The 27,007-nt window shown below is 32.5% G+C and overlaps 3 protein-coding genes and 1 non-coding gene across 8 annotated transcripts; 3 read left to right on the plus strand and 1 right to left on the minus strand.

Moving 5' to 3' along the window:
* The first annotated feature begins 3,898 nt into the window (after nucleotides 1-3,898).
* Nucleotides 3,899-4,018, plus strand: MIR156B (microRNA MIR156b). The gene has a single exon (NR_048600.1). It is a non-coding gene; the product is annotated as a microRNA MIR156b (primary transcript).
* Nucleotides 4,019-7,719: 3,701 nt separating this feature from the next.
* LOC102668712 (probable L-type lectin-domain containing receptor kinase S.7) lies at nucleotides 7,720-12,655 on the minus strand. Of its 3 annotated transcripts, none has more exons than XM_006595627.4 (4): nucleotides 9,821-12,655; nucleotides 8,589-9,668; nucleotides 8,051-8,157; nucleotides 7,720-7,961 (listed from the first exon to the last, which is right to left on the minus strand). In XM_006595627.4, exon 1 carries the CDS (start codon nucleotides 12,653-12,655, stop codon nucleotides 10,598-10,600), a length of 2,058 nt encoding a protein of 685 aa, XP_006595690.1. In that variant the 3' UTR covers nucleotides 7,720-7,961; nucleotides 8,051-8,157; nucleotides 8,589-9,668; nucleotides 9,821-10,597. The 3 variants fall into 3 exon arrangements, with proteins under 3 accessions (XP_006595690.1, XP_040865085.1, XP_040865084.1); XM_041009151.1 differs by having other exon boundaries at nucleotides 8,589-9,201; nucleotides 9,496-12,655; XM_041009150.1 differs by having other exon boundaries at nucleotides 8,589-12,655.
* On the plus strand, nucleotides 12,516-18,060 carry LOC100793809 (nicotinamide/nicotinic acid mononucleotide adenylyltransferase). Of its 3 annotated transcripts, XM_003544598.5 has the most exons (11): nucleotides 12,516-12,618; nucleotides 13,199-13,298; nucleotides 13,603-13,682; nucleotides 13,794-13,867; nucleotides 14,692-14,777; nucleotides 15,073-15,156; nucleotides 15,347-15,431; nucleotides 15,996-16,075; nucleotides 16,833-16,934; nucleotides 17,624-17,682; nucleotides 17,779-18,060. In XM_003544598.5, exons 1-11 carry the CDS (start codon nucleotides 12,611-12,613, stop codon nucleotides 17,867-17,869), a joined length of 849 nt encoding a protein of 282 aa, XP_003544646.3. In that variant the 5' UTR covers nucleotides 12,516-12,610; the 3' UTR covers nucleotides 17,870-18,060. The 3 variants fall into 3 exon arrangements, with proteins under 3 accessions (XP_003544646.3, XP_006595691.1, XP_025981237.1); XM_006595628.4 differs by lacking the exon at nucleotides 12,516-12,618 and having other exon boundaries at nucleotides 13,059-13,298; nucleotides 13,797-13,867; XM_026125452.2 differs by lacking the exons at nucleotides 12,516-12,618; nucleotides 13,199-13,298 and adding an exon at nucleotides 13,412-13,453.
* A 4,973-nt stretch (nucleotides 18,061-23,033) lies between these two features.
* On the plus strand, nucleotides 23,034-24,657 carry LOC100820057 (nudix hydrolase 10). The gene is made up of 6 exons (XM_041009180.1): nucleotides 23,034-23,135; nucleotides 23,298-23,375; nucleotides 23,470-23,520; nucleotides 23,623-23,654; nucleotides 23,874-23,989; nucleotides 24,193-24,657. Exons 1-6 carry the CDS (start codon nucleotides 23,034-23,036, stop codon nucleotides 24,207-24,209), a joined length of 396 nt encoding a protein of 131 aa, XP_040865114.1. The 3' UTR covers nucleotides 24,210-24,657.
* The last annotated feature ends 2,350 nt before the right edge of the window (nucleotides 24,658-27,007 follow it).

Here is a 27,007-nt window from a genome sequence, read left to right on the forward strand (position 1 = left end):
TCAATAAAGTATTTTTTATATACATGATTAAGGAATCAAATGTCTGTCAATATGCTTATGGAACATAGGTATCTACTAACTGGGTTGGATCTTCTTGGTCATATTAGCACCTTTTTAGAGAAATGGTATCAATGCTTGTAATGAGTTGTTCCATAGAAGATGAAGATAAGCAGAAAGCAAAAGTTAACCGTGGCTGCATGTACATTTGGCTTCTCCGGATTATGCATTGTCATGCATAGGCTATAACTAAATAAGCAAGGTACTAATTGTTGTGCATGTCTACAACGTGTCATGTAAACTGTTATCCTCCCTGCTATGCTCTGCTCAGAAGTCACAAGTGAGAACAAACAAGCCTACACAGACAAACACCCTGGTCCCTGACATTAATTTCAAACACCAAAACAGCTAGGCAGGTTCATAAGGGGTGGTTTGGTAATAGATAAAGGATTTCATTATATTTTATGAGTTTTTTTTTCTAAGTCAGATATCACGGATATTTTTTAATCCACTAGATTATAAGTTAATTTTGTTCATGATGTAGAATTGTTGTTGACTCAAGAAATTTTACATACAGTGAGAACTAAACAGTTCTCATATTAAATAGATATTTCTCACGTATGTAAATTCAACAACATCTTGTGTCAACCATTTGAATTATTATATTTTATGAATTTAATTAGAATGGTCTATGTAAATTTTTATATATTATTATTATTATTATTATTATATATATATATATTATAAATGTATTAATTTTTATAATAATTACTTTAAAGTTTATATATAAAAAATTATTTTTAATTAGTTACCACGTGCAGAATGCTACCTAAGATCTTATTCAACGAAGTAGTTCCTTGGCTCTAGCCAATTTAACTTAAATAATTCGCGGCTCAAACGCAACACCACACAGTTCTGGTCGAACACTACAAAACCTTCTCCAGGTCTCCGATATTTTCGCACAAATTAAAACTTCACTGTCTCAAATTAACCCTTTCGGCTTTCATGTGTTCAATCGATTTACCCTAGAGGGCTTATATGAGTCCCTAAACTTGTTGCACGATCCTTATAAGTGGTAATTACTTGTTATTTACTGGGCAATTGTTTTACGTACTGGGTCCTCCTGGGGTTCAGATGGCCCATGACAGCGTAAAATTTACTATATGTACTAACCTTATTCTTAAGAAAATATATGAGAAACTGAAATTTACGTATGCTGATCATGATAGCTGTATCCTACAAAGCTGTACATAACTTCTTCCTTTTTTTAAAAAAATACTTAAAGCATGTACATAACTTATATAAAGTGCAATTACCACGCACTTACTTATTACGCGTGTATCTAGCTTTAACTTAATTTTTTGGGTGAATCTTGGCCATATGGTATCTCTTAGCTAAGAGTTAGAAAGATTAACTCCTTGTCGTAGATATTAAGAGATTAATTAATTTTTCTTAACATATATTTTTCTTATACACATATATACCTTAAGTGATTATCATATATTTAAAGGATATATAAAATTAGTGGTCAGTTATGTCACACTATGATGATGCATCTTACTCATCAAACTAACAAAAAAAATGGTGATAACATATGTATCAAAATTGAAGTCAGTTAATCTTTTAAAGCAAATTCTAAATTCTAATCAGTTGGCTTAATTATTGTGCTTCACACTTTAGTTTTTACTTGAGTTTGGAATTGTTTTGTCATATTTTAGGTCAAAATTCTTGAAATTATATGTCTTATCATATCTTGTTCCTTAATCCTAACTAGGGTTAAAGTATGATAAGATATAACCAGGATATGATTGATGTTTGTTATAGATATTCAAGATATGATAATGTATAATAAAATATAACATGATAAGATAAAATAAAATGTTTAATCTTTTAGTTAATTAGTGTCAAGACCTCAAGTGGGTCGGGTAAAGGTCAGCCGAATGCCGAGCTCATATGTCTGGTCAGCCGTTAGATGATCGGAGGGTTCACAAACTAATCAAAATAAAGTTAAAACATAAAAACTAAATATAACTATTTATAAGTTGCCTACTTGTTAAGATAATTTTATTTGAACATGTTATTTTCATCGATTTTTTAGACTATTTTGATATATAAATGATAATTTTTTAAAAAAGAAATATGGTTGTCGGTTACTTTATATTTGAAAGGAAGAAAAAATAGACTATTCAAACTTGTGGTTGATTAATAAAAAAAATTGTGCTTGATTTCTAAAAGAATCATTTAATAAAACTGAAAAAAAAATATAAATTAAGATTAACATGATACACAGAAAGGGTTATCTTCATACGATTATTTTTCTTTTTTAAAACAAAATTGAACCAAATCAATTAGCCATCATTCTTAATTAATTACTTAGTTAATGATATGCCTAAGAACACATCTCTACATTTATTAGACCAATCCCTGAGCAGGCTAGCTAAACCATATAGGCATATATACACGGTACGACCGGTTAAATTCAATGAGCTTGATGTTATATAAGAACCGCTATCTTCCATGGTGTGACATATTCAGCTTTCATAGAGTTTTTATTTGATACGTTTTTCTCTCCTCATTCTAGAGCCTTCATCTTGTTCAGGTGCCAAAAAATGTCTTCATCTTCCCTTTCCATAACTCCATTAATCTTCGATTCAAATGCTTTTGCATTCTCTTATCAATCACTTTCTTTCCTCTGTTGGCCCTTTATATATTCTTACGGTCCCTCAATTAGATCTTCTATATTATTTGTTCTTTAATTCCTATATACATCAAGGATCATGCATAGGTGTACAGGAGGAGAGAAGCTTTAATTGGTGAGGCTGATTTGGGAAGAAGAAGGAAAAGGATCAGCATATATGGAGGTGAATTATTCATGCTTAATTGTTAACTCCCGTTGATGAGATATACAGCATCATGTACTAATAATCTTTGTGCACATCACCCCCCACACCCCATCTCATTTCTAAAGAATATAGTATATATACAAGTACACTAGCTCATTCAATAATATATTTCTAATCAGCATATTTCTTACATTAAGAGAAGCCTAGCTACATGTCCCCCCTACTAATATATCCTTTTGCAAATATAAGACCTAAGATCTAAAATCGATTGATATTTTGAAGGAATTAATATATAGATGACAGCATATATAAAAGTAAAACATGAATTAAATTTTAGGGATGAAGTAATTTTCTGAAAAACTCACTGTCACTTGATTGTGATCTACATATTCTTGAAGTTTTAGTATTATTTTCTCAGTTTTAGGGCTATTATTTCCCAGGATTAGGGCTAGGGTCAATTTTCTCGATCAGTTTTAGTATTATTTCAAACTTGACTAATTATGTGTTAAAAGGAATTAGTTTCACATCTTAACTAAAAGTTGTAGAGATATATAAAAGAAGACGAAGATTTAAGTAAAATTAATTTTGTTTGGATAGAAAAACTCCATAATAATATATGATTGATGAAAAAAACATGGCTTTTTAGTATGTACAGATGAATTCAATATTTATATCTATATATATGTACATATATAAAAAAGTCTATTAAAAGAAGTTAATATCTTAAATAAAATTTAATATTTTAAAATATTAGTCTTTGTTAGAGGATACTCAAGATTTGTAATAAAACTTAGTTATGTAATTTAATTATTTGTAAATATAATATACATATTTAGACCAAGAATAGAGTAGGGAAAAAGCAAATTTAAAGGAATAGAAATATGCTTGTTTTGATACACGAAAGGTCCACTTGCCATATAATTATTATATATGTATGGTCTTATCCAAATGCATGCATGATGGTGTTATTGTTCATAATGGACAGGGTGATCTTGATCACGAGTAGAAATGCATGTCTTGAAGGGTTCTATTGGTGGTTGGGAATGGACTGTGATGAGTGATGTGAGATATCTCATGTTGACAGAAGAGAGAGAGCACAACCCGGGAATGGCTAAAGGAGTCTTTGCCTTTGTTGGGAGTGTGCCCTCTCTTCCTCTGTCATCATCACATTCACATGCCTTTGCTTTCTAGCCAAAGTAGACGTGTACATGCAGCGTACTGCCTTATACCATTCAAGGTATGTGAAGCTTTTCTTTGCCTCAGGTAATAATGTCGTTTTCAAAAATATGGAAATGGGTATGTCAAATACGATGGACATGAGAATGGATAGATTGAAATGTTCCTTGACATCACTGTCATACATGATCTTTTTCTTAAAATAATAAAATAAATCAGAATTCAAATTAAAGAAAAGGGAAATAGAAGTGGATAAGAAACTCTATTTTATATTCGTTGAATTTTATCATAATTATAGTAAAAATAATATCAAGAATATTCTTAGAGTTCAATCTTGATGTACACTAGTAGGGATCAAAATAAGTTAAGTTATGCTAGATTTTACATAAATAAGTTTAATCTTTTTAAAAGTCTACTCTATCTTATTAGTTTATTTAAAAGTATTCTAACAAAATAAATTTTAAATAAACTAACAACCCTTTATTTAAATATGTCAAGTTAAACATATAATTGCTATTAAAATTTAGTTTTTTTTTTTATAAAAAAAAACTAATGTAACATACAATAGAAAAAGTACTAACATAAAAGGCTAACTTAAAGACATAGATAAACAAAAAAAGCTAATTTAAAAACATGGGAAACTAATGTAGAACGATAAAAGCCATACGATTCAACAAGGCCATGAAACTATTAGTAACTTACAGATTATAATGTCAGTCATAGTCTAATTATTATTTATTTTGATGTAGTAAATAATATGATCTTAGTTTTATTGATTTATTTAATTAACAATGTTATTATTAGTATTATATATATATAGAAGGTCTAATAAGTTTTTTTTATAAGCCTAAGTTTAATCTTTTTAAATAATTAGGTCTTTTTAAAAGTTCAAACCTAGCATTTTTATTAAATAACTAAGGTCAGGTCATATTTTCACCTCTAATTGTAAGTGTAAATTAATTTTATATTAATCATATAATCACAAACCATCATATGATAATTGTTTATGATAATTGTGTTAACTTTTATAATAATTATCTTAAAATTCATATCAAATCTAATAAAATTAATTTACATTATCTTTGTTCTTAATTACTATATACGTATTTCATGAGTTGTAGTTTTCTGCTGTTAAAATTTGGGAGAAAATGGTGACCAAATAACATTTCTCAATACAAAATGCAGAGTTCAAGATAGAAATAAATGATGCCTCAGCGGCTTCCCCTTTCCTTTCCTAGTTATTTCCAAGAACAATTGTTTTAAAGGGGAAAAATTAGGAACACATTGAGTAATAAAAAATTGTTTACTTACTCATTTTCCTTTGTCAATACACTCATAATTTGTTGCGAATCATCTGAGAGAAATGATTGTGATATATACGTGCGTGCGGTGGTGAAAATGTGAGAATCCAAATCATCAGCCAACAAAGGAGCCATTTTCTTTTTAGGATACAAGAGCCAATTTGGATTCTACAGTTAATTAAGGCGAATATTTGTCACAATGTTGTTTTATTGGAACCTTTTTATATTTAGTTGGTCTGCGGGAATTTAATGGCATGCAGATATTTCATATTTCAGGCTCAGAAAATTAATGACCTCTTACTTTCGATCTTTTCCTTTCTTTTTGTTTCGGTGGTGTTACGCTTGTCACATTTCTAGTTTTGTATATGGCACGCTTTCAATGAGCACGCTTATGCACCACCCATAATTGGTAGGAAAACCAGTACATAGTTGCATACATCAAACCTAAAACTAATTAACCCGGTAGCTATTTTTGTTTTTTAATAATTTAAGATTTGAATCCTCATTCATCTTTACGGATGGAATAAAGTATTCACCATAATCTTTGGATATGGAAGATTAAGATATGCAGGTGCAAATAGAACGTGAGTTAGAAGATTAAGTTGTACATGAGCTAATAGAATTATGTGACAGCATTTACATTTGTTTGTTTCAAATTATATTAACGCATTGGCATGCATATTGAACAATAACCGAAATGAGTAAGATATCGATTGTTACGGCATGTCTACAACGTGTCAAGGCTCACAAGTCACAAATGAAGCCTACAGAGCAAAAATCAAACTGAAACGCCAAAACTGCATGGCATCAGCGGTGAGGATACTTGTTGTTGGTGTTGGTAGAGTTTTAACTTATTACTAGGAGTGTGGATCCCGTGTTTTAAGTCACAGAAAAGAAAAAAGAGAAAAACCAAAATATTAAAAAAATGGTAAATCTGTCAACTTATGACATGTGATGACAACCGAATAATTTCTATGTAGATATAAATTAAAATTATGTTGGAAAAGATATTTCAATTAGTTTTTAATTTTTTTATTAGCGAAAAAATTTGTTCGATCATTTGGTAAACAAATATTTTTGACTTAATTATAAAATCTGTCCCCTTGTTTTGCCTATTACACTAAATTGGTCTCTCTATTTTTTAATTCAATATTTAAGTCTCTTACATTTCAAAATACACGGTCTTAGTATATATAAAATAAAAATAAAATTTATATAAATATACATATTCTAATTTATGTGAAAATAGAATTTAATCTTATATATTATATTTTAAAACATAATATATAAAATTATAAAAATATAATAAATTAAAAAAAATTAAGTTTTAAACTATTTTCGTATAAAACCTATATTAATACTATATTTTGCATGAAAGATTGAAATGAACACTTAGGTGTAGTGATAAAAAAGTATATTTTTAAGAATCATGGTTCTAATATATGAAGACTAAAATAATATATTTTAAAATATGAGACTCAAATAGTGATTTAAAAAATAGGAAAATCAATTTAATGTAATAGGTAAAATAGAAGGACGAATTTTGTAATTAAGCCAATATTTTTTAATAATTTCTAATATTTTTTTAAAAGTTATTTTAAGTATCATTTTTTAAAACTCTAGCTTTTAGCTTTTATATTTTTATCTTCAATATATTTATTCAATTTTTTTGTTATCATTTTAAAATAAATCATGATTTTATTATTTTTTATTGTTTAATACTTTTTAATTATTTCATCAGTTAATCTTATCTAATACTAATCTAATTTTTCAGCTTCCGACTACTAATTAATTTTCTAACTAATTTTATCAAACATTGCCTAACAAGTTGAGAACTCATTAAAAAAAAAAATCAACATTTGAATTAATTTTGTAACTGTGGAAGTATGTTGCACAAAATAGCCACGCCAAATACGTGAGAAGGACAACATTGTTGCATAGCATGCAACAAGATGTAAACGGATACAATTGAGCAGTTTCTACAGAGGTACATCGAAACTTGGAATTGTAATTGTGACAGCGAAGAAGAGTAGCAATTCAAATATTCATATGCATAAACTGACAAAAATGTATTGTAACGTCAGCCACCTACTAAATAAATTTCTTTTAGAGGTGAGAAAGGGAAATGTATATAAAAAAATAGTGAAGCTTTTTAAAGAAACTCAAGGAATTAATAGAGATTCATTCCATAGGGAGAAATTCAAAGTAGCATCCTTAATTGCTTTTTTTTTGTTTGTTGGGTACAATCTTAATTGCTTAATACATAGTTTTAGTTTTATTTTCTCCTTTAAAAAAATACATAGTTTTATTTTCTTGTTCTTACTAATTCTAACATCTTTAGCCTTCAACCCTTTTTGATGGTTTGTTCAATTACCATGACTTTCCGTTCCTTGAGACTGGTATAAACTTGTGGTCAAAAGCCTTTTGCTTCTGCTTCTTGGACACAACGTTAACATGGGTGTGATATAATATGACATTAGGCTTTATATTGAAGTCCCTTATAAAATGATCCGTTCTTGCATCTGATACTTGTTGAACTTGAACAATTTTCTTTAATTGCTTCAGGCATAGGTTGGTCATTCATCATTTTCTTCCAATAATCCCCCAGGTCTTTTCTTGCACGGCTTAAGTTGATGTTGGCAACCTATTTAGTAGAGATAACATAGAAAAGTCATAAACCATGCATCTCTGTTTCAAATTTTAAATCAAATGAGTTGCTTCAGAAAAGCTTACCAGGAGAAGAGACAAGATTACGAACAATGCAGAGATGGGCTTCATTCCTTTGCTAAGATGTGTGCTCCTCCTTACAGCATGATTAAGATTAATTATGCTCTAGCTACCTTCACAACATAACATTTTTCTTTTAGTACTTGTTATCCGAGACTAAAACGGACTAAATGTATATGTAGGAAATAAGTTAAAAAGTATACGTGCAATGATTAAAATATAAAGATTGTGCAAATATATGGAATAAATGAGTAATTAAATAAAAATAGAGTAGATTACAGTTAAACTCCCTACTTCAGGTTTTGGTGAGATTGTACAAACTCCCCTCTTTTGTAACGCTTACATCAATCCATTATTGGGATGATGTACATGTAATGTTTTTTAAAGTGTAACATTTACAATGGTGTGCAAGGCTTTAACATGCTCATTGCCTCTTTCCCCTACTTCTCCGTGAGTATCTATTGCGATTTACTTTTGTTTCAGTGAAGAAAACAATTCCATATTATTTGTATTGAAAATTAAGTTGTCTAGCAAAAAGTAGTACCTTGGCCACTTAAATGAGAGGCCATGTAGAGGGTCTTTCCGCCAGGAGCAGCACAACAATCAATAATAGTTTCACCAGGTTGAGGATCCACAACAGAAACTACCAGACCTGCAATCAAGGATGTGTGAAACATTGTACAAGAATATAACCATGTAACATAAAAATTCCTTTTAATTAAAAAAAAGGAAATAAAGACTGGTTGAAATCTATACTTCAATTAGCATATTGGGTAAAATAGTGTGTATACAAAATGGAACGCCTTTGGTCACATGTCTCCTTTCTAAAGGTCGCTTGGCAAATGACCTAAATAATGCTACTTAGTGACTCATATTCGATCAAGCACAAGAGAATCATACAAAGAAACTTCGGTGCTACTAATACATGAACATAAACACATAAAAATAATGCATTATTCCTGGTGAGTCATCTTAGCAAAGCAGGGGCCAGTGTTCCAAGTAAAATACAAAAGAAGGGAAAAGAAATTTTAGATATTACAGCCTTATAGGCATTCCTTCTATGAGAAAAGATGAGAAGTTGACCTGCACTCTCATCCTGAACTGAACATAAACCCTTTTTGAGAAGACCAGCTTGAATGATAATTTGAAATATGAGACTACAAATAGTCAACATGAGAAAGTCATGCTTACTTCATAACTGATAATAACAGCAAAACAAGTATCACTTCATTGCCTCCCATGTGAAAAATATAAAATATAAAATAAAAGGAAAAGATACACCCACAGTAGGTCAGTAGCCGGATAAAGCATAATTTCACACTATCAATATTGAAACTATTAGCTATTACATAAGGTAGAAAATATTTAAAGTTCAATCCGCAAAACTTTTCTCCTCTAATCAGAGTTTGACTCCATAAAAATTCATTATACAAGTTAGGAAATTCACATACCTGCAACCCAGTTTTGATATGAACAAATTCATCCAAATGCAATGAAAGTTTTGTGTGGGACATGATATTTAATAAGAAATACTTAAATCTGTCAGGAAGACAAAGATGAGACAGAGAGCAAGAGGTAAAATACAATTGTAATGTGCAAATGTAACATGAACTTCTGCTCAAACCTGTAGAGAAAGAGAAAATTTCATTCATAACAAATAGCAAGAATTTTTGAATTTCAAAAAACAACGTTAAAATAATAATAATAATAATAATAATAAAACCGATAGTGTTATAAGCAGAAGTAAATGCCATGTTCAATCATGAATAGTAGCACCTTCAATGCATTAACTGTGTCACAAGGTCATCTCTTGAAAAACCTCTTGCACGGCTTGCTCTGAAATTAGCATAAATATATAGCTTGAGTTCTTTATTGTCTGTGTTACATGCAACTCTGGGTGGAGCACAGAAAAATGGAAGAAATATTCACTAGCCTTAAGCTGAAACTGGGTTCACTGTTGTTCCATATCATCAATTTAATGGCTTCTTCCTGGCCAAGATATTTTGTCCATCTCCTTACCATCCATTACAAAGAAGCAATAAGAAAATGTTTCAATTAAGTTTTGCTTTCCTTATTCTGGTGATACAATTAAGTTTGACACACAGAATGAGACCAAGGCCCGTATTATTAATAGGGATCTGATTAAAAATTCTGAAATGAAGCATTACAGCATGATTGCTAATTATTGCTAGTCAAAAGCCTTTGTACAAACCCGATCAGCCTAATCCTACTTGGTAGTAGTAGTAATATACAAACATCTATGTCAATTTTCTACTTTCCTCATTCTGTACAAACACCATGAGAATGAGAGCACCTAAAACACGGTTTTACTTATTATAACTATGATCAAAACAAAACAAAACAAGCTTTCTGTCTGTTGCGCTTTGAACATACTTAGCTTAGCCACATGAAATTCAGTGTATTAGCTCTGTGAATGAACTATCACTATGTAGGATATGACTTGTTAGTTTTTGAGACTACAGAATAGTAGAGTAGAGCATTAGAAATGATCCCCGAAAACAATTAAAGAATGAAAAGAATAAGTTGAGTTGATCAGTCAATTTTGATCTCGCACATAGACTCTTGATCAGCCTCTGAAACAATGTCCTCAATAGTGAGAGGCAGAGGTAGGTCAGAAGAAAAGGTGAGTGTTGGTTTCACTTTTGGCACAGCAAGTGGTGCAGCCTCATTGTTTAGAATTTGCAGCACTCTCCTCATGGAGGGTCTCTCAGCACTATCAGGATTAGCACAACTCAACCCCAAAATCAACAATTTCCTCATCTCCTCCTCCTCAAACTCCCCATTCAACCTTTTATCAGCTGCCTCAATCACTTTTCCTTCAGAGTGAAGGCCCCAAACCCAATCAATCAGATTCAACATCTTAGACCCTTCTCTTTCAATTGGCCTCCTCCCACAAGCCACCTCAAGCACAACCACCCCATAGCTGAAAACATCAGTCTTATCAGTGGCTTTTCCATACTGAAGATACTCAGGTGCAAGGTACCCCATTGTTCCAGCAGTTAAAGTGGAAACAGGGCTCTTATCATGATCCATAAGCTTTGCCAATCCAAAATCCCCTAACCTAGGGTTGAAATTTCCATCTAGCAATATGTTCCCAGCCTTAATATCCCTGTGAATCACTCTCTGCTCACACTCTTGGTGAAGGTAAACCAGCACAGAAGCCAACCCTAGTGCAATGTTTTGCCTGTGAGACCAACTCAAAAGCTTCCCCCTTTCAGGTTCCTTGTAAAGCATCTTGTCCAAGCTTCCATTGGGCATGAAGTCATACACAAGCAGCAACTCCCCCTTCTCAACGCACCAACCTTGAAGCTGAACCAAATTCTTGTGCCTCAAACCAGCAATGGTGTTGAGTTCAGCCAGAAACTCAGTCTTCCCTTCGTGAGAATGTCTTGACCTTTTCACAGCAGCGATGGTTCCAGAAGATATAAAGAAAGCCTTATACACTGTTCCGAAAGATCCATGCCCAACAATCCTACTAGGGTGAAACTCTCTTGTAGCAGACTTCAACTCTTTGTAATGAAACTCCCTAGGATACGCCACGAAACCACTCTTCTGGAACTTGTCTTTCTCTCTCTCTTTTCTCCCACCAATCTTCCATCTCCGAACAAAAACATACCCCAAGAATATTGTGAAAGCCACAAAGAAAGAAACAGAACCCGCAACAATGCCAACAACCCTCTTGTCACGCTTCTTGGTGGCACCGGAACGTGAAATTCCCACCACGGAAACGTTATGAGGGTGGTGCAACGTGGTGGTTATTGTTTTGGAGTGAAAGGTCCAATTTTTTATATGGTGAAGCTCGATGCTTCCCTGAGTGGAAGCGGAGAAGCCAACGTAGACGGGGTCTCTGAGGTGATGAGAAAGATCGAACTTGACAGAGAGGAGAGGTAGGAGGGGTTTTGAAGAACGTGAATAGCTCAAGAAAACGTTCAGTAATGTGTATTGGGTGTTGTAGTCGATCCATGCAGCGATGGTGTTGCCGCTCTTGAGGTCGATGCCGTCCAAGATGGGGTCTCCGGTTACGAGGGACTTCATGGAGTCCACGTCGAAGCCCACGTGGTTCTCGTTCGGGTCATCAAAGCGCGCGTCGAGGCGCGTGTCAAATTCGATGGCGACGAAGCCAGTGGCGGTGGGGAGGCCAAGGGGGCCGGAGAGGGAGAGGGTGGTGTTGGGGGAGAGGAAGAAGGCGAGGCCGTCGCCGGAGGAGGTGGGGTTGAGGTTGTGGATGGAGAAGGAGAAGGTGGTGGAGAAGGAGGCGTGGAAGAGGGAGACAGGTTGGCTGTAGACAACGGCGCCGGTGCTGGAGGTGGGGGCGGCGTTGGTGAGTCTTACGACGCCGTTGTTTCTGAGAGAGGAATCGCCGAGGAGGGTGATGTTGTTGAGAGTGAAAGAAGGGAAGTCGAAGCTCACGTTGTCTGCTACTGCCACCTCCCACAATAACAACGTCAAGATGAAGAAGAAGAAGAAAGTGAAATCCATGGCCATGAACGACGTGGCTCCAAGAATCAACAAGAAAATGAACGAAGTGGCGGTTGTGTGTACTGCATGTGGAGGTATCTTTATTTTGCATTTTTTTAGCACTATGTGCATTATCAACTCATTTTTTTATCCTAAAAAAAAATTACTTTATAATATTTTTACCCGTCAAAATTACGGTGGATCACCTTAATAATGGTCCATTATAGACCATTATTTCCGGTGTACTCAAATGAAACGCTAATTAAAAACAAAAAAACTGAACCTTTCACTCCTCTTGTTCCTTCAACCCCAAAAACTGAACGCTAATTAAAAAATATATATTTATTCTTGAAGTATATCTCTGGAAGTATGGATCATAGTCTCAAAGATATAATTCCAAAATAGATATATGTAATTCTAAAAAGGAATTTTTAGAAAGTAAAAGGGGTGTACTTGTTTAAGAAAAAGAATATAATGGGTAATTGAGAGAAGGGGTACATGAGGGTACTTATGTCAAAGGTAGTGTAAATAGCAAGAGCCTAAAGTTCCTAGCAATGTTGGGCCACCTTATTGAAGAGACCCTTTCAATGTTGGGTGAAGTATTGTATGGGCATGGAATATTGGAATTTGATGTGTTCGTGTTTAATGAACTTTCTCCCATCATTGTATGTGTAGTAAGTATTCCTTTCATTTCATTCATCGTCTTATTGGGCACGCCCCCATCCTCGGCTTCTCCTTCCTGGAGCACTCTCACTCCGTCACCCAACACATCCAGGTAAGGTTCTCTCTATACTTTTAATTCACTGCAATGTCTCTTTAGAATCATAGCAGAAATTAAAAATTTGTCTGAAACCTGTTTATGCTTTTTGTTGGCAAATAGTAGGAACTAATTTGGAATTTATTAGAAAGGAAGACAAGGATGGGATTCATGTTTGTAATTTGAGCTTGAAACTCCATCTCTTCGTGCTTAACTTATTTGGAGCTTGAATCTGGAATTCCAGGTTCAATTAATCTATCAAGGAAAAAAAAAAGTAACTTTGCATTTGGATTTCAGCATTGCTTGTTTTTAATGGTTTCAGGTCATGGATGTTCCACTGCCACGGGATAAATTGGCTTTAGATTTGATTAATAATGAGCCCTCCCCTGCAAACACGAGCAAGTATGTTCCTGTCTGTATTATTTTTTTATTTGTTTATTTTGTGAGGAACTTTTCTTTTGACCTTATTATGAATTAATTATGACATTCTTTTTCTGTCTCTCATTAAAACAGCAGCAAGATATATGTAATTCTGGTGGCAACTGGAAGCTTTAATCCACCTACTTTCATGCATTTACGCATGTTTGGTTAGTTGCGTTCTTTTATAGCTCCGATTCTTTTTTCTTTCATTTCCTTAAGTTTACAATGCAGAGACGTGTTATTCTACTGCCCTTGACATCTATACTTCTTTGGTGCTTATAAAACTCATATCTGAATAATTTTAACTCCTTCAACTCCTCTAACAAAAATAAATGACATCTTGAAGATAAGTTCATTCTTGAAAGTATTGATTATTGAACAATTTGGCACTTTTCTATTTTTCCATTCAGTGTAGAAGAATTAAGGGGAAAAAATTAAGATCTCATATACATCATGTGAAAAAAAAAAAAAGTCAATGGTTGCTTAATAGTGTAGTAGCCAACACTGCATGCATGATAATCACTTTACCATTTACAGTGGTTTTTGCATTTTGTGATCAAACCATATGTTAACCATTGGTAAAATATACTCACTATAAATTATATAATAATATAGGCTTCTTTGTCTACTTGAATTAATATTATAATTATAAAAGCCATATACATATAATTGAATTTTTTGTTGAAAATTCTATGTTGTACTTACTACATAGATGTTCAAAAGAGTTGGGTTTGCCTGGGAACAATTCATACCAATTATCTTCTTGTATTGTTAGCTTCCTTGAGTCATGATCTCCGAGTTTCTACTTTCTTAATGAAGGTGAATGGGAGTATATATTGAATATTCCCTCTAATTCACTTCTAGTACTACTTGATGGAATTTCATTAACTTAATTTCTTGAATTATGTGCAATTTAATTCTTAATTTCATTTATTTTCTGCTAGTCTGATTTTTTTTTTTTTAAATTAAAATTTGTGGGTGTTATCCTTAGAGCTTGCAAGAGATGCATTGAATTCAGATGGCTACTGCGTAATTGGAGGTTACTTGTCTCCTGTGAATGATGCATACAAGAAAAAGGTATGAAGTTGTCAAGCAAAGAGAGAAAAAGATTCCTCATTTATTATATCCATACATGAGAGTCTGTAAAACTTGTTAGCAAAATAAATGAATAAATAAGGTAAAACTTATGCTTGACATGTGGAAACTGGAAAACACTGAAACACTTGACTGAGTTTTTATTTTACTTTTTTCAGCAAATAGATCAAATCCTATGATTCTATTGATGAAATTATGATTTTTATTAATCAAGTGATGCTATTAGTTTCACTGCCACATGTTGGTCTAATTGTATTTTGCTTGCATGTTTATATAGGGCCTAATATCTGCTGAACATCGAATACAATTATGTCATTTAGCCTGCAAAAGTTCAGATTTTATAATGGTTGATCCATGGGAGGTAATTACTCTTTTATCAGCTAGATTGCTTGTCTTCCTATTTTCTGTGCATGTTAATAAGTTTCATTTTCCATAGATTTGAATTTGAAAGACAGTGCTTTGATGTCATGCGTGTTGTGAGAAATTTTGGCTCTCTAGCTAACCTTATTTATTAATATTTTGCATTTTTATCTGGCTATAAACTGCTGCAGGCAAGTCAGAGCACATATCAACGCACTTTAACTGTTCTCTCCAGAGTCCACAATTCAGTTTGTGAGACAGGGTTGGTATCTCAAGGTATGCTCAACAAACAAGCCTTCAATAAAATCACATACTCTAATTGCCATTTCAAATTGCTCCCCTGTCCCATCTTAAAATTCAAAATAAAGGAAGAAGTGACACTAACACCAGCTCTCTTAATCTCTTTTTAGAATGAAATACTAGTCACATTAATGATAATCCGCACTGCTGATGAACTTTTAAAAAAATGTGCTAAGTGTTAGGAATACTTTGTGATTTAAATGATTAATATATGGATTTTAATGTTTGGACATGTTTTCCTGTCTCTGGCATTAGGTGGTCATTTGACTCTAGTATTTTGTGGGAATTTCTTAGTGCTATATGGATGCATGATTGGATGGGCAATTTGGTTCCGTATGGCGCTAAAGCCTTCAAAAGTTATCTATCAGATATCTTATATATATGTTCGTTGACTTATTTGTGATTTAGTCTAAAAGGAGCATTAATAGTTCCTTCCCTTCATTAGTTAAAGATACCGTGCTAGATTTTCATTTCTTTCTATACACGTTTTTGACAATGTTGTAACAATACAATAATTTGCTTTTGTATTGATTAGTGTAGAATCCCTCAAGGTCATGCTTCTTTGTGGTTCTGATCTCCTTCATTCTTTTAGCATTCCTGGATTCTGGATTCCTGACCAGGTACTATAACGGAAAAATCTAATATTATTTATCATGGATTAGTTTCACATGGAGTTATTTGACAATTCTTGGAACAAAAGACCTTGTCCCACCTAATAATTTGGGTAAACCAACCTTAAATGGTCGTGAAATTGAAAGTCAGGAATTATATAGATTTTGTGTTTTTATTGTTAGAATTAAGAAGCTTATTGAGTAAATTGTTCTTATTTCTTACCACATAGATACAAGGCATGGGTGGAGTATGGATTAGGAGTGTCAAACTAATGAATTGGATAATTTTTTTGAATTGAAATGGATAGCCAATCCATTTATGATCCATTAATAATGTATTGCAAAAATCTAATTTATCCATAACTTATTTCATAGAAAAAGGTCCATCCATTATATTTTATTTTTTTCAAAACAATATTTTTCTAAAACAAAGTGTAATATTTGTACAAATTCTTACACTGAAATACCATAGAATCCAATATTTATCTCATAAAGACCTATGTCCAAGTAATGAACTTGGAACTACTTGATTCACTGGATTGCAAAATATGTTGGATGGTTCATTATCTATCCAATAACAAATGGTAATCCAATTCAACTAATGTATTAAGTTTTATTTTTATAATTGAATAGATTGATTGGTTGATTTATACTTGATGGATTGGACTGTTAGTGGATAAAAAGATTGAATTGCCACATATGTTAATGAATACTAATTTGCCATAGGTTGTGGAAACAATGAACTATAATTGTTTTTGTACTTTAGGTTAAAACTATATGCAAAGATTATGGAGTAGTCTGCATTCCCAGGGAAGGACAAGATGTTGAGAAGACTATATTTAAAGATGACATTCTGAATGAGAATAAGGTATATCACATTTCAAGCTTGTCCTATTTCCCTATATGCGTTTAAAATGAAATGTGGCTTATGAATTTTGGACATTTTCAAATATCTGTTTGCTGTGTATTTGACCAAATTAAGGTCAAATTATAGACCAAATTATGAAATCCTTCTGTGATGTCCCATATACTTAGGTGTGTTGATGTTTGATCAACATGGGAATTTTAAATTTGATGATTAAAATTTATTACCTTGTTTGTACATGTGTGTGCTAGGGCACATCGTTTTTTGTTGTTGTGATTGGTTAGAATTGATTAATTCCTCTCAACCTTGATTACTGATTAGCTTTTAACAATGGACACTTTTTCTTGAGGTGTCGGAGTGTGAGACATGTGCTGCAGTAACACCCACCTTCTTGACATTTTGTTTGACATGTGTCAGATACTACTTATTAAGTGTATACCGGACCTTCCTGTATGACTTGGATACTTGAACCACGATACCTTCAAAGTATGGATGGATACTTCGAGGACACTAGTACTATATAAACTATAAAATATATATTTTTTTAAATATTCAGTAATGAAACAAAATTCCTAGGACCAGACTTTGTATTAGCGTTTTGTTATGTGAACAAGAATAAGAATTAGAATGAATTGCTTTGCTACTCAGCTTTTATGCATATTTAAATTTAAATTTTCCACTATTTTTTTTAGGATAATATCAAAGTTGTGAATGAACTTGTTCCAAATCAAATCAGCTCAACCAGAGTAAGGTAATGCTATGACATTGTTTACTTTCAAGAGTTACTGGACGATAATTTTTAAAAAAGAGAGATGTTCAATTTTCTTGTCTTTTTCACTAATTTCAGGGATTGCATTGCAAGAGGACTATCTATAAAATACCTTACCGCGGATGAAGTGATTGATTATATCAGAGAGCAACAATTATACTTGAACTAATGATAAATGATTACTACTGTTTTTCATTACATTCTGTAGACATGAGTCTTTGCAAGAACCACTGCGCATCGCTATCCGAGCCAATTTTCTATAAACAGATGATTTTTCATTTTTGTGTTGTAAATTTGCAGATAAATAAATATTACATAATTTATGTAATCGAATTGCAAATACTACTGTTGAAATTGCAACCTAGTGCTTTTAAGACTTTGGGTTAGATGTAGTATATTAAGTTTATTTGTAAAGGGTTGATGGGGATCTCTGCAATTTGTTTGTGTAAAAAAAATAAAAATTGAGCCGGGGATATTCTTGATTGGAGCCCTGATATATTGAAATTTATTCAAGTAGTTTGTTGTTCTCAATAGAAAATTTGTTAGTGTAGGCTTAAACTAGCTTTTATCCCGTGGTGATGTTATAAGGTAGTAAAATTTAGTCCAGTGTCATTGTTCGTTTTAAGGTAGTAAAATTTATTAAATAATTAAGTGTCAACACAGATTTGATGGTAATGTAAAAAATTTAAGCTGAAAGTACCTCCAAATTAAACTTTAGCTAAATAATATTATATAATCAATTACTGAGCACACTCAATATAGTTTACATTCATTCAACTTGATATAGGCCGGGGCACGAAAAAGAGACTCAATACTTAATATATTAATTTTTCCATACATTTTAATACTTAACATATTAATTTTTACATACATTTTAAACTATATACATGATCATAAAGTGTTATTATATAAATATAGAGCAAATAATGTAACATCCCAATTTTTCGTAAATAAATTTAAAAAGCTTTTTAGTAAAAATATATAAATATAGAGCAAATAATAGGCTGAGTACTCTAGGTATAAATAGTTATGTTAAGTCAGCTGCCTCCTTTTGGTCTCATTTTCGTTTTTCTCCTTCTCCTCTTAAAACCCTTCCTTTTTCCCGCAGCCCACCAAACCTGTCTCAGAAAAACGACGATTTCGAACCCGTTCACCGTTGGATCATTGTGAAATTTGATTATCATGTTCGCAGCCCAATTCCGAACATTCTCACTGTTGGGAATTTCAAAATCATATATGATATTAGAGGAAAACCCTTCTCATTGTAGCATTTTAATTTCCCGCAGAAACTCAAAACTGTCTCGGTAAAACTACGATTCCGGTTTCGTTAGCCGTTGGATTTTCATGAAATTTGGATATGTTGTTCGAAATTAAATTCCGCACGCTTCCACCGTTGGGATTTGCGAGATAATATTCTTGGAGGGAGAAAAAGGAATCGCATGAAGACAGTACAAGTGGAGGTTTCAATCTCTTCTCCGTCTCTCTGACGTTTGGGAATTCTATCGGAGCAGTCGGAGGAATAATTGATAGAATTTCAGGGAACCGCTAGAGATGTTGCTATCACTGGCTGAAGACACGTGAGTCCGCTCAGAGGTAAGGGATGAGTTATTCACAGTTGGGGATTAGTGAGAATATGTGTAGGGATTCTTAGAGGATTAAATTGAGGTTTTATTTTGAGATGTTTATTAAATTTCAATTTTTCCTTTATGATTATAAATAAAATATTGATGTCCTAATGAAAATTGTTTGATAAATTGTGCTCTTGATATTTGTATATTTCGACCTATGATTTTGATATAATTGTGTAATATTATTTAAGGGGTTTTAGTCCTAATGTTGTGATAGTCTTTTATATAAATTGTTATATTGAGGATATGGAATGATGATTCAAATTGTGAGTATGTGATGAATTGTAGAAGAACATGTTGCTTTGAGATTATAATTTTGTTATTGAGATTGAGTATAAGTGTAAAGTTCAACATGTGTTAATTTGTGAGATACATGTAAACATGTGATGGTGAATTGTGATACTATGAGATGTGAAATTGTGAATGAGTTCTAGTTGTGGATAATGGTGTAGTTAACACTTGATGTGAAATTACTTGTGTTGTAAGCTATGAATTGTATAATAACCCGACCAGCGTTATCTTGAGAAAAGCGTTGATGCGCAGTGTTAAAGAGAAAATGTAGGTTTCCTATTTAGGAACCAGTGTTAAATCGTAGCGCAATTGTGTTGAACGTGTTTAAAACATGAGTGTAAGGTCGTGGGTATTGTATAATTCATGAGCAGTGTCTGCATGTAAAAAAAAAAATATTTTAGGGGTTGGACCTGAATCAGGAGGGAGAGGCCCTGACGGACTCTTCGGAGTGTAGGCCTTGGGGGTCACCGGGTTTGAGTGCTCCTTTAAGCCTATGCTGATCCCATAAGGTTGGAGCATTCTCGCAAAACATCGTGACCCTGACTGGTCTCCCTATGATCTTACTTAGTGAGAGTGACCTGACAAACCCATTGTGTGGTGTTGTTATGTACTCCTAAGCGCCCCAGGGTGGTTTTTCACTGACATGGTACCACATTGCATATAGGATTGAGTCTTAGCATAACTATTGCATATGCTTGCTAATTGATGTGTTATTATATCTTGATCGAAGTGTGGGATTCTTGTGTAATGTGATTGATAATTGAAAAGTGAATTTTGAATGACGAAGTGGTGAAGTTACGTGAGCTATGTTTAAGCAAGTGGTATCTCATTTATATAATATGTATATTTAATTGTCTTGTTTCTCTATTAGCTAGGAATGTGATAACTCACTCCCTGTGTGTTGTTGTGTTTGGATCCTGTGATGATCTTGAACTTGTGTTCGGGGGAGCAGATGAATAGGTGGATGACTATGAAGAACCTCATGCTAGAGGACACGGGAACACAACGCTCTAATAGGATGTGACATTAGGATATAGATTCTATATTAATTGTATGAAGCTTAGACGACCTTGTTGAGTCGAGAATACTTTATTATTTATTTGGACAAGTTTGAATATGATGTAGAAGAAAATGAATGTGAGCCTTTTTCCCCTTTGAAAGACTTGTTTAAAAAAAATGTTTTAAAAATACTTTTAATTAATATTTGAATTTTTTATTCCTTATTAGTATATATGTGAGGGGTACAGAGTGTCACAAATAATGACATATTAACACTTTATGATTTCAAAGATTTAATTTATATTCATTTTTTCTCTTTTATTTCTCTCCAGCACCATATCACTTATTATAAATTTATATCTATATAATTTTTTTATTTATATAAATCAAAGAGAGAATTTACAATAATTCATGTATTTTATTCAACCAGATCTTTTTAATCTATGTCTATATAATTTCATTTTATTTTTTAGATGTCAGCTAGAATTTGGTGTTTGCCCAATATCATTTTTTTGCATTATAAATTGCAACCTTTTGTATCACCACTTCCCAACTTCCATTGATTAGTTCTACCCCTATCCTATGCTTTGAAACTTTAGCCTTTTGAATCCCTAGCTATAATTCTATAGTTAAATCTTCTTGTGATGCTTAATATTCAGTTGAGTCAATGTCAATCTTACCAAGTTCAGGGGACCGATTGTGTGAGGGTGATTTTGAGATTCTCCCTGCCACAAAATTTCGTTACTTTGCTTAGAACATCACTTTCAAAATGGAAGAAACAGGTAACGATATCCATGCATACTTCATTAGGATTAAGGTATTCGACTTCATTAAGATTATGATTCATAAAATAAAATATTAATTCACGTGAAAAGTAAGTGTAACTAGTCTTCTTGTAAGTGTACAATTTTACATTGTTTATAAAATTTTCTTAAGCTTCACTGATCCTTAATTTCTTTCACCCATTTGTTTGGATATGTCATCTATACAGATCCTGCGATAGTCTTGAGTGCATGTTTTCTCTTTCCGTGATAGTCTTAGCCTCATGATTGCTTCAGAATCACCTCACTCAGCAAATCTTATACTAACCCTGATCCTATATATAAAAATAATAATTACCTAATTCATCAACACCAATTAAAATAATTAGATTCATTGATTTGTTATAAATTTTAATTTTATTTTTAAGACTATCCATAACATTAAATAATTTAAAATATGATTATTTTTTAAAAAATAATTTTTCAATCAATAAATATGTTTTGTTTTGTTGATATAACTCAATAAATGTCTGCACTTTCACGGGAAAAAAGAATAAACATTAGAAGTAAAAAATTTAACAATAAAGCAATTTTATATATCTTATAATTAACATCAAGAAAATATTATCTCGGTTATATATATATATATATATATATATATATATATATATATATATATATATATATATATATATATATATATATATCCGAGGCTAGAGATAAAGGGAGAGACGAGTGAACGAGGAAACCACGCGTGAAACCATGAATTATTATTGTTATCATTTTTTAGATGCTCCATATATTTGCAATCAGAAACAAGATGTTATATAATCAATATTAGGTTTTTCAATTTCATCATTTTATTTTTCTTCGATTTTGAAAAGCAGATCATATATGTAATATCTGCATACTATAATCAGCTTACTAAGAAGACTAGTTCGGCCGGAAAATGTGAAATTTTTTTAATTCAAGATAGTATCAACATTTATGAATTTGAAAAAAGTATACTATCCAAATGATTTGTAAAGAAACCATAACATTAATCCTAATATCTTATCAATTATAGTATACGTTGCAGGCAAAATGCGGTGTTTGGATCAAGTTACCTACAGCATTAGTTAATTTTGTTGAAACTGCAGTTAAGGTAATGTTTCCTGTTTGTGTCAGACTTTAATTACTTTAAACCTTGTACAAGTATAAGGTATATCTATTCAGCTACATAAGATTGTTTTAATTAAATTATCTAATTTTTAAATCCAGATGGAAATGTTTGTCAGATTCTAATTTCTTTTTCTCTTTGGAAAACATAGTGTATATATGCATATGAGTTTAATTTGAACTCAATCATGTTAGTTTTCACAATTAAATCGGAAATTTAATTTAATAAAATTATTCAGTTTTTTCAATTATTGAATTTAATTTCTGTAATTTATATTAAATTGATTCAGTTTATCTTGAATACTATCAGTATCAGAAGACAGTTTTATCGTGAAATCACAATGGAAATGCATGGATGGGATCGAGCTAGAGAAAGTATTTTCAATAAATATGTTATCTCATTTTTGTCAGAGATATATAATTTTCAATGAATATATATGTTGGTGGCATGATGCAGGAGGGTTTCCGTTACCACCATGCTGAACCAAACTATCTAATGCTAGTTTATTGGATTATTCCTGAAACAAGCTGCACAAACCCTCCCAATGCATCCCACCGTGTAAGGGTCGGTGGTCTTGTCCTAAATGATAAGAAAGAGGTTCGTTCAAAATATATAACAACAATATATAATATATGGTTCCCTCCTTATAATTGATTCCTTGTTTGCTTTCAAGTAGTAGGTTTCATTTCACAACTCAATTACTTTTCCTCTCTTATTTTCTTTTCTTTTCTTTCTTTCTTATGGTGGGCTTATATATAGGTGCTTGTAGTCCAGGAAAAAAGAGGTATATTCCATGAAATTGGCCTGTGGAAGATACCTACTGGGATAGTTGAAGCGGTGTGAACATTTTCAACCAAAAATTCCTCCCCAGGTGTTGAAAAATAAATATTCCAATTTGTTTAGAAACATGAAATTAACATGGTAACTTCAGGGTGAGGAGCTTTTAGCCGCAGCTGTTAGAGAAGTAAAAGAAGAGACGGGAGTAAATGATGCTGTGTTGCATTTTATATTTGTCGTTGATTAAATGCCCTTTCTTATGTGGTATTAATATAACTCAACTTTGCTCTTTACTTTCCTTGTTCAGATTGATACAGAATTTGTGGAGTTGGCATTCAGGTCTCAATTTTCTTCCTCAAACTTACTTTAGAAACTGAACTACATATCTGTCTCCTACCATTTTTTCTTCTTCATGATTTTAACATTAGAAAATGTAAATATATAAATTGTCTTTCCCTTCAATGATGATAGACATTTACTTCTCATAAAATCTGGCTTTCTTCTTTCCCTCTTATTTTAATTTTGTTTTAAGCTGCTCCTCATGTTTATGATTTGCAGGCACGCAGATAATTCACTATTTAGGAAATCAGAACTATTTTTCCTTTGCATGTTACGTCCTCTTTCTACTGATGACATCAAAAAGCAAGATTTGGAAATTGATCGATGCTGCCAAGGTATACAGTCTTTCTTTAATTTATTTGGTTTGGATGTAAGGATGTCACAAATGATCAATGTGCTAACTGATTAACTTTACACACTATATTGCCATATCTGATGGAGTCATGTTTTGCATGTCTACTTTTAACAAAGTTTATCATTAATTTTTATATATCAAGTGACAAAGTAGTTTTTGTTCTCATCTTCCAACAAATGATAGATATTTTGCAAGGATAAGACCGGATCACATAAGGAGTGACACATGACATGACACAAATGAAGCCCTTCTTTAGGACTAGTATTGTCTAACAGATGAGTCAAGCGACGCATATATATACATATATATATATATAGACACTGATAGGGAAGCGTAGCAGACAAAGGGATGTATTCAGAAGCAATAGATGTGAATCAAGACATAGCAACTACAGGGGTGTCTACAGCAAAGAAGGGTGCAAATCAAGCAGAAAAGGAGGTGCAAGCAGCAGTCAATACCAAAAGAAAGATCTCGAATCCTGAGGAATGATGCTGAATGATCTGTGCTGGAAGCAAGGGAGAGAAGAATAACGATTCTGCTGATATTCTGTAATCACAAAAGACAAATTCTGTTATGAGAATTTCAGTATAAATATCTAATGTAATAACAGCACCAAGGATGAATGAAAAATAGCAAAGTTTTCTCTCCTCTCTGCTCTTCTTCTTCTTCTTAATTCCCTGCGTTATGTCCTATTCGTAACACACACCTAGCTAACATTTTAATGCTCATGCTCTCTACAACAAAGTTCAATGGCACATGCACTACGAAATTATTAATTCTTAACTGAAAATACAAGCAAAAAACGACTTTCTTTATGGCCTTCTGGTGCGTGAACGTGAAGTCTGTGTGACATAATATGATAGAAAGTTGGATTACTCTGCTGAATATATATGATCACACGCCAAACTGTGTTTGGTTGAATTAAGCATTACATACTAGACATTTTAATTGCGACCAAAATTTTTATAAGGATTATATGACCACTATCCACATGTGATTATTTTGTCCCCACATTCTTTAGCTCATAAAGCAACATGTAATTATCTCGTACGTGGGTTCGGATCGATCACGTCCCTTGCATAGTTGGAAAATGACCATGCAACTCATAAGAATGATGTGGATTCTTGAATAATTAATATATGCACATACGCTAGAGGGTTCTATTTGTTGGCAATTTTTTTACATGTTTAAGGTTACGATTTCTCGAGCCTCTCCTACCATATTAAATTAGACTAGTGATATACGAACACTATTTTAAACATCTATCAATATTTCTTATTTTTTTCTATCTTTCTTTTTTATCATATCATAAATTCTATAATACTTATATTTTTTTTTCATTTTTCTCTCACTTATCGTATAAGTGTCTAATAACATTTGAGGTTGATTTATCTTTTTCCTTTCTATAGTTAATATCCTTTTCTCTAGAAAACTTAGATCATATATGATGATCGATGTGATGTGATGAGATACCCTGCACTCAAAAAGAGATCTTATAAAAGGAAGCTGGTATATGCTGACTAATTAACTTTACACTGCCATATCTAAGTCATGTTTTCCTTACTAATGTAGCGCTTTTGTTGGTAATCATCGGTAATTTTTATTTGTACATAATTTAAAAACAAAAAAAACTATACAATAAGGAGAGATAAGGTTGTTAAAGTGATAGAGAGATAAAAGAAATAAAACTATGGTAAATGTTATGTAAACTTGTTATATAAATAACTTAGCTTTTTTATCAGTATATTATTCAATTCTTTTGACTTCATTTTTTTCATGTATTTCTTCCTTTTGTCACAAAGTGGATGCCGTTTGAGGAATATGCTGCCCATACAGAGATGCACGAGCCCTTCAAGCATGAAAATGAATTATGCTTAGCAAAGTTAGAAAGGTTCTATGCTGGATTTTCTCCACGACATATCTCATCATATTTCAAGGAGCAATTGAGTTATCTATATTTAAATAGCCCATGACTTGGACAAGTCTTCCAATTCAGTCAACGCTTTAGGTCTTAGACAAAAGTTGAATGATATCGGTTTCTCACCATTGAGATGTTAATTAGCTGCACGTTCTCGTTTCCTGGATTTTTCATGCTTAGGCACAGACACGGTGATTATGACCACACTAGCTAGGCTTCATTTTATGTGACCGGGTGCAACTTTAGCATTGCGCCTAACAAGCCATAATTTCTCTGCTTTTGCCCTGTATTTCTTTTAACATCACAGATTTTACATTTTGATTAATTAGATGTTGTGCAAGACTAACATAGTTATGGCTTTGTCGTGTCGAAATTTGAATAATTCCTACACAGAAAATAGTCTTATGGCTGGTTAGAGGGGGGAGGGGGATATTTTGTTTATTTGGATAAAAAAAATCAAAGTTTTCTCCCGAAATTTTGTCTTCATTTTAAATTTTTCTCATCTTTCAATTTCCCTTTTTTGCAAACGAACCATAGTGATTTCTTGAAGATGGTAGAAAAAATATACTAATCTTTTGCCCCCCAAATCTTCATTGTTCAATAAAGAAATATCTCTAGTTAAAAGAAGCATTTACTTGATAAAACTTGTTCAGCTTTTAGAGTCATCATTGCAATGAACTCCATTATGAACGATAGTGCAACATTTATCAATGATGAAAAAGATAAGTTCTAAGAAGAAAAAAAAACTTCTTTAATTAAAGAAAGAGAAAGTAGAAGTGAAAAGGAAAGGTTGAAAATTTTAACAATCCGTTAGCACAGAGACTCATGCAAAGAGGAAGACATTTGTGTGTGTTACTTCAATAATATTATGACAGATGTGCTGCCATGCGGCACCATATCCCGTGTGTAGAAGAAAAGGAGGCGAATGATCCAAGACTGCATTAAAAACAGGTGCTGGTTGCAAATGAAAACATCCAAATCTAGAACACTCTTTTCCTTCTAAAGCTTTTGTCAGGTCATCATTGCAATTCCCATTATCTCCCAGCTCCACACTCCTTTCCTTCTTATAAATGAATTTTT

The sequence above is a fragment of the Glycine max genome, chromosome 14 (assembly GCF_000004515.6).
Source record: "Glycine max cultivar Williams 82 chromosome 14, Glycine_max_v4.0, whole genome shotgun sequence".
Taxonomy (NCBI): domain Eukaryota; kingdom Viridiplantae; phylum Streptophyta; class Magnoliopsida; order Fabales; family Fabaceae; genus Glycine; species Glycine max.